Genomic DNA, 15311 nt, shown 5'->3' on the forward strand with positions numbered 1-15311 from the left:
AAATGTGTCTCGATGACTGCAGCAACATGAAGACAGTGGATGGAGCAGACGAGGGCAACATGGACACCATGGAGTAACTGGACAGACAGTGGCCCACAGGCTCAGGGTGATGGCTCACCATCACCTTCTCAGGGGCAATTAGGAATGCTGGTCTAGCCTGCGACACCCACATCCCAGGAATGAATAAAAGATAGTGTTGGGTGGAGGTGAATAGTTGTATTTCAGATGAGCGGGAGGGACTCTGTGTCCTTCCCAGATATTGGTGTCAGGACATTGGTGTTTTTGATCTGTATTTCTGATCTGGGCATAAATTTGATTTGATTTGATTTATTATTGTCACATGTATTAACATACAGTGAAAAGTATTGTTTCTTGCGCGCTATACAAACAAAGCATACCGTTCATAGAGAAGGAAAGGAGAGAGTGCAGAATGCAGTGTTACAGTCATAGCTATGGTGTAGAGAAAGATCAACTTAATGCAAGGTAAGTCCATTCAAAAGTTTGACAGCAGCAGGGAAGAAGCTGTTCTTGAGTCGGTTGGTACGTGACCTCAGACTTTTATAAGAACATAAGAACTAGGAGCAGGAGTGGGCCATCTGGCCCCTCGAGCCTGCCCCGCCATTCAATAAGATCATGGCTGATCTTTTCGTGGACTCAGCTCCACTTACCCGCCCGCTCACCATAACCCTTAATTCCTTTACTGTTCAAAAATTTATCTAACCTTGCCTTAAAAACATTCAATGAGGTAGCCTCAACTGCTTCACTGGGCAGGGAATTCCACAGATTCACAACCCTTTGGGTGAAGAAGTTCCTCCTCAACTCAGTCCTAAATCTGCTTCCCCTTATTTTGAGGCTATGCCCCCTAGTTCTAGTTTCACCCGCCAGTGGAAACTACTTCCCTGCTTCTATCTTATCTATTCCCTTCATAATCTTATATATTTTTATACGATCTCCCCTCATTCTTCTGAATTCCAATGAGTATAGCCCCAGTCTCCTCAGTCTCCCCTCATAAGCTAACCCTCTCAACGCCAGAATCAACCTAGTGAATCTCCTCTGCACCCCCTCCAGTGCCAGTATATCCTTTCTCAAGTAAGGAGACCAAAACTGTACACAGTACTCCAGGTGTGGCCTCACCAGCACCTTATACAGCTGCAACATAACCTCGCTGTTTTTAAACTCCATCCCTCTAGCAATGAAGGACAAAATTCCATTTGCCTTCTTAATTACCTGCTGCACCTGCAAACCAACTCCTTGAGATTCCTGCACAAGGACACCCAGGTCCCTCTGCACAGCAGCATGCTGCAATTTTTTACCATTTAAATATAGTCCATTTTGCTGTTATTCCTACCAAAATGGATGACCTCACATTTACCAACATTGTTCTCCATCTGCCAGACCCTCGTCCACTCACTTAGACTATCTATATCCCTTTGCAGACTTTCAGCATCCTCTGCGAGCTTTGTTCTTCCACCCACCATAATGTCATCTGCGAATTTTGACACACTACACTTGGTCCCCAACTCCAAATGATCGATGTAAATCGTAAACAATTGCGGTCCCAACACTGATCCCTGAGGCCTTCCACTAGTCACTGATCGCCAACCAGAAAAACACCCATTTACCCCCACTCTTTGCTTTCTGTCAGTTCACCAATCCTCTATCCATGCTAATACATTACCCATAACACTGTGCACCTTTATCTTATGTAGCAGTCTTTGGTGCGGCACCTTGTCAAATGCCTTCTGGAAATCCAGATACACCACATCCACAGGTTCCCCATTGTCCACTGCACATGTAATGTTCTCAAAGAATTCCACCAAATTAGTCAAACATGACCTTCCCTTCATGAACCCATGCTGTGTCTGATCAATATGACAACTTATATCCATTTCTTCCTTGATGATAGATTCAAGCATTTTCTCTACTACAGAAGTTAAACTAACCGGCCTATAGTTACCCGCCTTTTGTCTCCCTCCTTTTTTAAACAGTGGTGTCACATTTGCTGTTTTCCAATCTGCGGGAACCACCCCAGAGTCCAGTGAATTTTGGTAAATTACCACTAGTACATTTGCTATTTCTCCCGCCGTCTCTTTTAGAACCCTGGGATGCATTCCATCAGGACCAGGAGACTTGTCTACCTTTAGCCCCATTAACTTGCCCAACACTACCTCTTTCGTGATAATGATAGTTTCTAGGTCCTCACCTGCCATAGCCTTCCTGTCATCAATTTTTGGCATGTTATTTGTGTCTTCCACTGTGAAGACCGACACAAAATACCTGTTCAATGCCTCAGCCATTTTCTCATTTCCAGTTATAGAACATAGAACATTACAGCGCAGTACAGGCCCTTCGGCCCTCGATGTTGCGCCGACCAGTGGAACCAATCTAAAGCCCCTCTAATCTACACTATTCCAATATCATCCATATGTTTATCCAATAATCATTTGAATGCTCTTAATGTTGACGAGTCCACTACTGTTGCAGGCAGGGCATTCCACGCCCTTACCACTCTCTGAGTAAAGAAACTACCTCTGACATCTGTCCTATATATCTCACCCCTCAAATTTAAAGCTATGTCCCCTCATGTTAGCCACCACCATCCGTGGAAAAAGTCTGTCACTATCCACCCTATATAATCCTCTGATCATCTTGTATGCCTCTATTAAGTCACCTCTTAACATTCTTCTCTCTAACGAAAACAACCTCAAGCCCCTCAGACTTTCCTCATACGATTTTCCCACCATACCAGGCAACGTCCTGGTAAATCTCCTCTGCACCCTTTCCAACACTTCCACATCTTTCCTATAATACGGCGACCAGAACTGTACACAATACTCCAAGTGCGGCCACACCAGAGTTTTGTACAGTTGCAGCATGACCTCCTGGCTCCGAAACTCAATCCCTCTCCCAATAAAAGCTAACACATCGTACGCCTTCTTAACAACCCTATCAACCTGGGTGCCGACTTTCAGTGATCTATGCACATGGACACCCAGATCCCTCTGTTCATCCACACTACCAAGTATCTTACCATTAGCCCAGTACTCTGTATTCCTGTTACTCCTTCCAAAGTGAATCACCTCACACTTTTCTGCATTAAACTCCATTTGCCACCTCTCAGCCCTCTGTAACCTGCCACTTCCCTCCGCACTGTCTACAACTCCACCGACTTTAGTGTCATCCGCAAAATTACTAACCCATCCTTCTACGCCCTCATCCAGGTCATTAATAAAAATGACAAACAGCAGTGGCTCCAAAACAGATCTTTGCGGTATACCACGAGTAACTGAACTCCAGGATGAATATTTCCCATCAACCACCACCCTCTGTTTTCTTACAGCTAGCCAATTCCTGATCCAAACCACTAAATCACCCTCAATGCCATGTGTCCGTATTTTCTGCAAACGCTTACCATGGGGAACCTTATCAAACGCTTTGCGGAAATCCATATACACCACATCAACCGCTTTACCCTCATCCACCTCTTTGGTCACCTTCTCAAGGAATTCAATAAGGTTTGTGAGGCACGACCTACCCTTCACAAAACCGTGCTGACTATCCCTAATCAAATTATTCCTTTCTAGGTGATTATAAACCCTATCTCTTATAATCCTTTCCAAAACTTGGCCCACAACAGAAGTAAGGCTCACCGGTCTATAATTACCAGGGTTGTCTCTACTCCCCTTCTTGAACAAGGGGACAACATTTGCTATCCTCCAGTCTTCTGGCACTGTTCCTGTAGACAATGACGACACAAAGATCCTCTCTCGCCTCCCAGAGAATCCAAGGATAAATCCCATCTGGCCCAGGGGAGTTATCTATTTTTACCCTTTCCAGAATTGCTAACACCTCCTTCTTATGAACCTCAATCCCATCCAGTCCAACAGCCTGCATCTCAGTACTCCCCTCGATAACACTGTCCCTCCTGTGTGAATACCGACGAAAAATATTCATTTAGTGCCTCTCCTATCGCTTCAGACTCCACGCACAACTTCCCACTACTGTCCTTGACTTACCCTAGTCATTCTTTTACTCCTGACATACCTACAGAAAGCTTCAGGGTTTTCCTTGATCCAACCTACCAAAGACTTCTCATGTCCCCTCCTGGCTGTTCTGAACTCTTTCTTTAGGTCCTTCCTGGCTAACTTGTAACTCTCAAGTGCCCTAACTGAGCCTTCACGTCTCATCTTAACATAAGTCTCCTTCTTCCTCTTCACAAGAGATTCAAAGAACAATACAGCACAGGAACAGGCCCTTCGGCCCTCCAAGCCTGCGCCGCTCCCTGGTCCAAACTAGACCATTCTTTTGTATCCCTCCATTCCCACTCCGTTCATGTGGCTATCTAGATAAGTCTTAAACGTTCCCAGTGTGTCCGCCTCCACCACCTTGCCCGGCAGCGCATTCCAGGCCCCCACCACCCTCTGTGTAAAATACATCCTTCTGATATCCGTGTTAAACCTCCCCCGCCTCACCTTGAACCTATGACCCCTCGTGAACGTCACCACCGACCTTGGGAAAACTTCCCACCGTTCACCCTATCTATGCCTTTTATAATTTTAGACACCTCTATTAGGTCATCCCTCATCCTCCGTCTTTCCAGTGAGAACAACCCCAGTTTACCCAATCTCTCCTCATAACTAAGCCCTTCCATACCAGGCAACATCCTGGTAAACCTCCTCTGCACTCTCTCTAAAGCCTCCACGTCCTTCTGGTAGTGTGGCGACCAGAACTGGGCGCAGTATTCCAAATGCGGCCAAACCAACGTTCTATACAACTGCAACATCAGACCCCAACTTTTATACTTTATGCCCCGTCCTATAAAGGCAAGCATGCCACATGCCTTATTCACTACCTTCTCCACCTATGACGTCACCTTCCAGGATCTGTGGACTTGCACACCCAGGTCCCTCTGCGTATCTACACCCTTTATGGTTCTGCCATTTATCGTTTAGCTCCCCCCTGCATTATTTCTACCAAAATGCATCACTTTGCATTTATCTGGATTGAACTCCATCTGCCATTTCTTTGCCCAAATTTCCAGCCTATCTATATCCTTCTGTAGCCTCTGACAATGTTCCTCACTGTCTGCAAGTCCAGCCATTTTCGTGTTGTCCGCAAACGTACTGATCACCCCAGTTACACCTTCTTCCAGATCGTTTATATAAAACACAGAGGTCCCAATACAGAGCCCTGCGGAACACCGCTAGTCACAGGCATCCAGCCGGAAAAAGACCCTTCCACTACCACCCTCTGTCTTCTGTGACCAAGCCAGTTCTCCACCCATCTAGCCACCTCCCCCTTTATCCCATGAGATCCAACTTTTTGCACCAACCTACCATTCAACCTCCTTAGTAAAGCACGGTTCCCTCACACGTCTGCTTCCTCCCTGCCTGACAGGTACATATTTATCAAGGACGCGTAGTAGCTGTTCCTTGAACAAGTTCCACATTACAATTGTGCCCATCCCCTGCAGTTTCCTCCCCCAATCTGTGCCAGCTAAATCTCGCCTAATCGCATCATGATTTCCTTTCCCCCAGCTATAACTCTTGCCCTTTGGTATATACCTATCCCTTTCCATTGCTAAGGTAAACGTAATCGAATTGCAGTCACTGTCACCAAAGTGCTCACCTACCTCCAAATCTAACACCTGGCCTGGTTCATTACCCAGTACCAAATCCAATGTGGCCTCGCCTCTTGTTGGTCTATCTACATACTGTGTCAGGAAGCCTTCCTGCACACATTGGACAAAAACCGATCCCTCTAAAGTACTCGAACTATAGCTTTTCCAACCAATATTTGTAAAGTTAAAGTTCCCCAGTACAACTACCCTGTTACTTTCGCTCCTGATGTGGAGATGCCGGCGTTGGACTGGGGTGAACACAGTAAGAGTTTTAACACCAGGTTAAAGTCCAACAGGTTTATTTGGTCGCAAATACCATTAGCTTTCGGAGCGCTGCTCCTTCGTCAGATGGAGTGGAAATCTGCTCTCAAACAGGGCACAGAGACACAAAATCAAGTTACAGAATACTGATTAGAATGCGAATCCCTACAGCCAACCAGATGTTAAAGATACAGACAATGTGGGTGGAGGGAGCATTAAGCACAGGTTAAAGAGATGTGTATTGTCTCCAGACAGGACAGCCAGCAAGTCCAGGAGGCAAGCTGTGGGGGTTACTGATAATGTGACATAAATCCAACATCCCGGTTTAGACCGTCCTCATGTGTGCGGAACTTGACTATCAGTTTCTGCTCAGCGACTCTGCGCTGTCGTGTGTCGTGATGGTGCAGGAGGGAGGGATTCAGATACCTGGACAATTGGGGCTCTTTCTGGGGTAGGTGGGACCTCTACAAACAGGATGGTCTGCACCTGAACCAGAGGGGTACCAATATCTTGGGGGGGAAATGTGGAGGTGCCGGCGTTGGACTGGGGTGAACACAGTAAGGGTCTACTCCACTTTCGCTCTTATCCAGCATCATCTTTACAATGTTTTCCTCTGCATCTCTGGAACTTTTCGGAGGTCAATAAAAAACTCCTTTCCTGTTTCTAGCCTCAGCCCAAACTACCTCAGGAGACGAGTCCTCATCAAATGTCCTTTCTGCCACCGTAATACTGTCCTTGACTAACAATGCCACACTTCCCCCTCTTTTACCACCTTCCCTGCACTTACTGAAACATCTAAACGCTGGAACCTGCAACAACCATTCCTGTCCCTGCTCTATCCATGTCTGCGAGATGGCCACAACATCGAAGTCCCAGGTCCCAAACTCACCCACCTTATTCCGGATGCTCCTGGTGTTGAAGTAGACACACTTCAAACCGCCTTCCTGCCTGCCGGTACACTCCTGCGACTCTGAAACCTCATCCATGACCTCACTACTCTCAACCTCCTGTACACCGGAGCTACAATTCAGGTACCCACCCCCCTGCTGAATTAGTTTAAACCCTCCCGAAGAGCATTAGCAAATTTCCCCCCAAGATATTGGTACCCCTCTGGTTCAGGTGTAGACCATCCCGTTTGTAGAGGTCCCACCTACCCCAGAAAGAGCCCCAATTGTCCAGGTATCTGAATCCCTCCCTCCTGCACCATCCCTGTAACCACGTGTTCAACTGCTCTCTCTCCCCATTCCTCTCCTCACTATCACGTGGCACGGGTAACAAACCAGGGATAACAACTCTGTTTGTTCTAGCTCTAAGCTTCCACCCTAACTCCCTGAATTTCTGCCTTACATCCCCATCCCTTTTCCTACCTATGTCTTGAGTGCCGATGTGAACCACAACTTGGGGCTGGTCCCCCTCCCCCTTAAGGATTTCGAAAACACGATCGGAGACATCGTGGACTCTGGCTCCTGGGAGGCAACACACCGACCGCGAGTCTCTCTCGTTCCCACAGAATCTCCTATCCGTCCCTTTAACAATGGAGTCCCCAATGACTAATCCTCTACTCCTCTCCCCCCTCTCCTTCTGAGCCACAAGGACAGACTCTGAGCCAGTGACCTGTACACCATGGCTTATCCCCTGCTAAGCCCCCCCCCCTCAACAGCATCCAAAAGTGTACTATCCCCAATTTCTGCTACATTTCTTGTTTCTCCCCCCACTTGGATGGCTCCCTGTACCCTGGTGCTGTGGTCAGTTTGCTCATCCTCCCTTTCCCTCCCCTTCTGAGCTGCCGGGCCGGACTCTGCCCCGGAGGCACGGCCACTGTTGCTTCCCCCAGGTAGGCTGCTCCCCCCAACAGTACTTAAACAGGAGTACTTATTGTTAAGGGGCACAGCCACCGGGGTACTCTCTAGTACCTGACCTTTCCCCTTCCCCTTCCTAACCGTGACCCACTTGTCTGCCTCCCGTGGCCCCGGTGTGACCACCTGCCTGTAACTCCTAACTATCACCTCCTCATTCTCCCTAACCAGACGAAGGTCATTGAGCCGCAGCTCCAGTTCCCTAATGCGGTCCCTTAGGACCTTACATCCCCCTTCTCATCCTCTAAAGGACCAATGTTTACTTTAGCCACTCTCTTTTGTTTTAGATATTTGTAGAAACGTTTGCTATCTGTTTTTATATTCTGAGCCAGTTAATTCTCATAATCAATCTTACTTTTCTTTATAGCTTTTTTTGTGGCTTTCTGCTGACCTTTAAAGATTTCCCAATCCTCTAGGTTCCCACCAATCTTTGTCACTTTGGATGCATTTTTTTTCAATTTGATCCCTCCTTTATTTCCTTAGATATCCATGGCTGATTATCTCTTTTCCTACAGTCCTTCCTTATCACTGGTATATACTTTTGCTGAGCACTGTGAAAGATCGCTTTGAAAGTCCTCCACTGTTCCTCAATTGTCCGATTATAAAGTTTTTGCTCCCAGTCTACCATAGCCAACTCCTCCCTCATCCCTTTATCGTCTCCTTTGTTTAAGCCCAAGACACTGGTATTGGATTTTACCTTCTCACGCTCCATCTGTATTTTAAATTCAATCAAGAGTTTAGAAGGATGAGGGGGGATCTTATGGAGACTTATAAGATAATGCGGGGGCTGGATAGGGTGGAGGCGGAGAGATTCTTTCCACTTAGTAAGGAAGTTAAAACTAGAGGACACAGCCTCAAAATAAAGGGGGGTCGGTTTAAGACAGAGTTGAGGAGGAACTTCTTCTCCCAGAGGGTGGTGAATCTCTGGAATTCTCTGCCCACTGAGGTGGTGGAGGCTACCTCGCTGAATATGTTTAAAGCGCGGATGGATGGATTCCTGATCGGTAAGGGAATTAAGGGTTATGGGGATCAGGCGGGTAAGTGGTACTGATCCACGTCAGATCAGCCATGATCTTATTGAATGGCGGGGCAGGCTCGAGGGGCTAGATGGCCTACTCCTGCTCCTATTTCTTATGTTCTTATGTTCTTATACTGTGATCGCTTCTTCCAAGAGGATCCCTAACTGCTACATCATCAATTATTCCCGTCTCATTACACAGGACCAGATCTAGGATAGCTTGCTCCCTTGTCGGTTCCATTACATACTGTTCAAGGAAGCTATTGCGGATACATTCTATGAACTCCCCCTCAAGGCTGCCTTGACCGACCTGCTTTGACCAATTGATATGTAGATTAAAATCCCCCATGATAATTGCTGTACTATTTTTACACGCAGCAGTTATTTCTTTGTTCATTCCTCGTCCCCACCGTGATGTCATTATTTGGTGGCCTATAGACTGCGCCTATCAGTGACTTTTCTCACTATTTCTAATTTCCACCCAAATGGATTCAACCTTTTTATCCATAGAATCGATATCATCTCTCACTACCGCCCTGATATCATCCTTAAATATCAGAGCTACACCACCTCCCTTACCTTCCTGTCGGTCCCTCCGAACAGTTTGATACCCCTGGATATTCAACTCCCAGTCGTGACCATCCTGCACCCATGTCTCTGTAATGGTCACCAAATCACACTCGCTCGCAATGATTTGTGCCGTCAGATCATTTACCTTGTTTCGAATGCTACAAGCATTCAGATAAAGTGCCCTTATGCTAGTTTTTGTACCTTCTTTTTGAATTCTAACACTTCCATTAATAACATCTCCTGAGTTCTCCTTCCTTTTAACTTTTTTTCCTGATTTTTGATGCAGTTGGAACCTTCTCCCCACATTTTGTCGTTGCTCCCTCCTTCTTGGACTCTTTACATAGGTTCCCATCCCTAAGATTATATCTTTTTCCTGAAGGAGGAAGGTGGAAGAGAGAATGTCCGGGCTGTGTGGGGTCCTTAATTATTCTGGCTGCTTTGCCGAGGCAGCGGGAAGTGTAGACAGAGTCAATGGATGGGAGGCTGGTTTGTGTGATGGACTGGGCTTCATTCATGATCTTTTGTGGTTTTTTGCGGTTTTGGGCAGAGCTGGAGCCATACCAAGCTGTGATACAACCAGAAAGAATGCTTTCTATGGTGCATCTGTAAAAGTTGATGAGAGTTGTCGCTGACATGCCAAATTTCCTTCGTCTTCTGAGAAAGTAGAGGGTTTGGTGGGCTTCCAAACTGACAGATGATTTGAAACAGTGAGGAACTTAGCGGATTTCAGGAAGGGACAGTGAGTGTGGGAAGATGCAGAAATTAAATGCCCAGAAGTGTGAACTTTTTGTGGGAAGAATGCAGTGTGACAAACAAGAGCAAATGGATGGAATTGAACAGGGGGACATGCTGTCTATCACTCCGTGTTATAATTCCGTGCCTGGATTCTCCTCAGGGAAAGATGTCATGATCAATGGTGTTGGAGTGAAGCTTCCCAAAGTCTACAGTGGGAATGGACTCTCTCTGCATCGAGCAGGCCTTTTTCTTTCTGTCATCACCAATTTGGGATTGTCGCTCCTCTGGGATGGAGGTAAGTGCCAGAGCTATTTCACCGGAAAAGATCTCAGGATAATTTCAGTCTGATTGGAAGAACTTGCAGAGATTCCACCAAATCCCCCCTCAGTTTAACAAATGTAAATTGGAATCTCATCCCAGTGAAACTCAGTGTTGTTGGAATTCAGAATGCCTGGGAGGGGGCTGGAGGCAGATTCCATCGGAGGTTTCACAAGAGAGCTGGATGTGTATCGGAAAGTGATGAATTTAGAGAGTTGTGGAGACAGGACTGGTGAATGGGATTAGCTGGGTAGCTCAAGAGCCGGTGCAGACACAATGGGCTGAATGGCCTCCTTCTGTACTGTAAAATTCAATGTGGCACCTTATCAAATGCCTTCTGGAAATCTGAGTCCAGCACATCCATCGGTTCCCCTTTATCCACTCTGCCTTTTGCATCCTTTAAAATCTCGGATCAAATTTCTCTGATATTGTTTCTCTTTCACATTGAATCTGATTGGGTCATGGTTTCTGAATTTGGTGTTACAGTCTCCTGAATAAAGGTTGAGTTAGTTTCTGGAGAATGTGTCTCAGTGAGTTCTGTCCTTGCTGAAGGAACCCGTGTGTACATACAGCTGGAGGCTCAGTACCAGGGCCGAGTCCGTGGATTGTGTGGTAATTTTGACGGGGACGCAGAGAATGACTTCACTACCCGCCAGGGGATAGTGGAAGCGACATCGGATCGTTTTGGGAATTCTTGGAGAATCAGTCAGAGTTGTCCTGAAGTCGACAACAAGGACACTCCACACCCTTGCTCGGTGAGTGCTGGCCATGTGCGTGTGTGTGCGTGTGTGTGTGCTGTGTGTGTGGAAGCCTGTGGTGTGGTTACACACGGAAACATTACATGTGCGTGCGTGTGTGTGTGCGTGCGTGTGTGTGTGCGTGCGTGTGTGTGTGTGTGCGTGTGTGCGTGCGTGTGTGCTGTGTGCGTGCGTGTGTGCTGTGTGCGTGCGTGTGTGCTGTGTGCGTGCGTGTGTGTGTGTGCGTGCGTGTGTGTGCGTGCGTGTGTGCGTGCGTGTGTGCGTGCGTGTGTGCTGTGTGCGTGCGTGTGTGTGTGCATGCGTGTGCGTGTGCGTGTGCGTGTGTGTGTGTGTGTGTGTGTGCGTGCATGCATGTGTGCTGTGTGCGTGCGTGTGTGCTGTGTGTGTGCGTGCGTGTGCGTGTGTGCGTGCGTGTGTGCTGTGTGCGTGCGTGTGTGCTGTGTGTGTGTGTGTGTGCGTGTGTGCGGCGTGTGTGCTGTGTGCGTGCGTGTGTGCTGTGTGTGTGCGTGTGCGTGCGTGCGTGTGTGTGTGCTGTGTGCGTGCGTGTGCGCTGTGTGCGTGCGTGTGTGCGTGTGTGCGTGCGTGTGTGCGTGCGTGTGTGTGTGCGTGTGTGTGTGCATGTGTGTGTGCGTGTGTGCGTGCGTGTGCTGTGCGTGTGCTGTGTGTGTGGAAGCCCGTGGCGTCGGTACACACTGAGACATTACAGTGGATTGTGCTTCTGTCATCTTGTCAATTCCAGAGTGATTGTCTCCAATATTCTGTTCCCCCCCCACAGGAGAATCCCCAGCGAGTGACGTGGGCTCGGAAACGCTGCAGCACCATCAGTCAAACTCTCTTCCAACCTTGTCACCCAGAGGTGCCATTCCAACCCTTCTATGAGTGGTGTGTCTTTGATGCTTGTGGGTGAGTGAACTTTCAGACAACGGGGTCCCTGGAATCAGCCACGCCTGGGACTCTGGGAGCCGGGACTCTGGGAGTCGGGACTCTGGGAGCCGGGACTCTGGGAGCCGGGACTCTGGGAGTCGGGGCTCTGGGAGCCGGGACTCTGGGAGCCGGGACTCTGGGAGTCGGGACTCTGGGAGTCGGGACTCTGGGAGCCGGGACTCTGGGAGCCGGGACTCTGGGAGCTGGGACTCTGGGAGCCGGGACTCTGGGACTCTGGGAGCCGGGACTCTGGGAGCCGGGACTCTGGGACGCTGGGAGCCGGGACGCTGGGAGCCGGGACGCTGGGAGCCGGGACTCTGGGAGCCGGGACGCTGGGAGCCGGGACGCTGGGAGCCGGGACTCTGGGAGTCGGGACTCTGGGAGTCGGGACTCTGGGAGCCGGGACTCTGGGAGTCGGGACTCTGGGAGCCGGGACTCTGGGAGCCGGGACGCTGGGACTCTGAGAGCCGGGACACTGGGAGCCGGGACTCTGGGAGCCGGGACTCTGGGAGCCGGGACTCTGGGAGTCAGGACTCTGGGAGTCGGGACTCTGGGAGTCAGGACTCTGGGAGTCGGGACTCTGGGACTCTGGGAGCCGGGACTCTGGGAGCCGGGACTCTGGGAGCCGGGACTCTGGGAGCCGGGACTCTGGGAGCCGGGACTCTGGGAGTCGGGACTCTGGGAGTCGGGACTCTGGGAGTCGGGACTCTGGGAGTCGGGACACTGGGAGCCGGGACTCTGGGAGCCGGGACTCTGGGAGTCGGGACTCTGGGAGTCGGGACTCTGGGAGCCGGGACGCTGGGAGCCGGGACTCTGGGAGCCGGGACTCTGGGAGCCGGGACTCTGGGAGTCGGGACACTGGGAGCCGGGACTCTGGGAGCCGGGACTCTGGGAGCTGGGACTCTGGGACTCTGGGAGTCGGGACTCTGGGAGCTGGGACTCTGGGACTCTGGGAGCCGGGACTCTGGGAGCCGGGACGCTGGGACTCTGGGAGCCGGGACTCTGGGAGCCGGGACGCTGGGAGCCGGGACGCTGGGAGCCGGGACGCTGGGAGCCGGGACGCTGGGAGCCGGGACGCTGGGAGCCGGGACTCTGGGAGCCGGGACTCTGGGAGCCGGGACTCTGGGAGCCGGGACTCTGGGAGCCGGGACTCTGGGAGCTGGGATCTGGGAGCCGGGACTCTGGGAGCCGGGACTCTGGGAGCCGGGACTCTGGGAGCCGGGACTCTGGGAGCCGGGACTCTGGGAGCCGGGACTCTGGGAGCCGGGACTCTGGGAGCTGGGACTCTGGGAGCCGGGACTCTGGGAGCTGGGACTCTGGGAGCCGGGATCTGGGAGCTGGGACTCTGGGAGCCGGGACTCTGGGAGCCGGGACGCTGGGAGCCGGGACTCTGGGAGCTGGGACTCTGGGAGCCGGGATCTGGGAGCCGGGACTCTGGGAGCCGGGACTCTGGGAGCCGGGACTCTGGGAGCTGGGACTCTGGGAGCCGGGATCTGGGTAGTCGGAGCTGTTTTGTGATGTTGGTGCCTGATGTTCGGGCAGGTCACTACAGTTTGCTGTGATCTTACTGTCTGTATCTGGGTGTGTGTGTGTGTAGGTGTGACACTGGCGGGGATTGTGAGTGTTTGTGCACGGCCATCGCTACCTACACTGAAGAGTGCAACAAGAGGGGAGTTTACATTCGCTGGCGTTCTCAGGATCTGTGCCGTAAGTCCCACAAATCGTTGCCATATCGATAGATGTGTGCTATTGACCGGAGGAAGCTGGGAATATGGGAACAGGAGGAAGCTGGGAATATGGGAACAGGAGGAAGCTGGGAATATGGGAACAGGAGGAAGCTGGGAATATGGGAACAGGAGGAAGCTGGGAACAGGAGGGAGCTGGGAACAGGAGGGAGCTGGGAACAGGAGGGAGCTGGGAATATGGGAACAGGAGGGAGCTGGGAACAGGAGGGAGCTGGGAACAGGAGGGAGCTGGGATCAGGAGGGAGCTGGCGTGCTCCTTTCACTCTGTTCGATCATGGCTGGTTTCAATATTTGTCCAGTTCTGCTCCATTTCTCTCAGTTCCTTCCTCTTATAATAAGTGGACGTATTAGTGAGAGGCAACATGGTTTTGTGAAGGGGAGGTCGTGTCTCACGAACTTGATCGTGTTTTTCGAGGAAGTGATGAAGGTGATTGATGAGGATAGGGCAGTGGATGTTGTCTACATGGACTTCAGTAAGACCTTTGACAAGGTCCCTCATGGTAGACTGGTGCAGAAGGTGAAGTCGCATGGGATCAGAGGTGAGCTGGCAAGGTGGATACAAAACTGGCTCGGTCAAAGAAGGTAGTAAGAAGTCTCACAACACCAGGTTAAAGTCCAACAGGTTTATTTGGTAGCAAAAGCCACTAGCTTTCGGAGCGCTGCTCCTTCACCAGGTGAGTGGGAGTTCTGTTCACAAACTCAATTTACAAAATAATGATTGGAATACAAGTCTTTACAGGTAATCAAGTCTTAAAGGTACAGACAATGTGAGTGGAGAGAGGGTTAAGCACAGGTTAAAGAGATGTGTATTGTCTCCAGCCAGGACAGTTAATGAGATTTTGCAAGCCCAGGCAAGTCGTGGGGGTTACAGATAGTGTGACATGAACCCAAGATCCCGGTTGAGGCCATTCTCGTGTGTGCGGAACTTGGCTATCAGTCTCTGCTCAGCGACTCTGCGCCGTCGTGCGTCGTGAAGGCCGCCTTGGAGACCGCTTACCTGAAGATCAGAGGCCAAATGCCCGTGACCGCTGAAGTGTTCCCCAACAGGAAGAGGTGCCTGGTGATTGTCGAGTGGTGTTCATTCATCCGTTGTCGTAGCGTCTGCATGGTTTCCCCAATGTACCATGCCTCGGGACATCCTTTCCTGCAACGTATCAGGTAGACAACGTTGGCCGAGTTGCAAGAGTAGGTACCGTGTACCTGGTGGATGGTGTTCTCACGTGAGATGATGGCATCCGTGTCGATGATCCGGCACGTCTTGGAGAGATTGCTGTGGCAGGGTTGTGTGGTGTCGTGGTCACTGTTCTCCTGAAGGCTGGGTAGTTTGCTGCGGACAATGGTCTGTTTGAGGTTGTGCGGTTGTTTGAAGGCGAGAAGTGGGGGTGTGGGGATGGCCTTGGTGAGATGTTCATCTTCATCAATGACATGTTGAAGGCTCCAGAGGAGATGCCGTAGCTTCTCCGCTCGGGGGAAGTACTGGACGACGAAGGGTACTCTGTCCACCGT

General features: G+C 50.3%; 2 protein-coding genes across 2 annotated transcripts in view; one reads left to right on the top strand and one right to left on the bottom strand.

Annotated features, from left to right (window-relative positions):
* Positions 1-15311, top strand: part of LOC144486972 (SCO-spondin-like) — a 98143-nt gene that overhangs the window by 59706 nt on the left and 23126 nt on the right. The window contains exons 6-9 of the mRNA XM_078205008.1: positions 10221-10355; positions 10931-11148; positions 11924-12039; positions 13658-13767. Coding sequence (XP_078061134.1) covers positions 10221-10355; positions 10931-11148; positions 11924-12039; positions 13658-13767 — 579 coding nt within the window. The remainder of the gene's footprint in view (positions 1-10220; positions 10356-10930; positions 11149-11923; positions 12040-13657; positions 13768-15311) is intronic.
* On the bottom strand, positions 12081-12937 carry LOC144486971 (uncharacterized; the record flags this gene model as incomplete). The annotated part of the gene is made up of 3 exons (XM_078205007.1): positions 12081-12309; positions 12362-12550; positions 12648-12937. Coding segments are annotated over 3 exons (708 nt in total), but the record flags the coding sequence as incomplete, so codon positions are not given.

This window comes from Mustelus asterias, unplaced genomic scaffold (genome assembly GCF_964213995.1).
Source record: "Mustelus asterias unplaced genomic scaffold, sMusAst1.hap1.1 HAP1_SCAFFOLD_546, whole genome shotgun sequence".
NCBI lineage: Eukaryota > Metazoa > Chordata > Chondrichthyes > Carcharhiniformes > Triakidae > Mustelus > Mustelus asterias.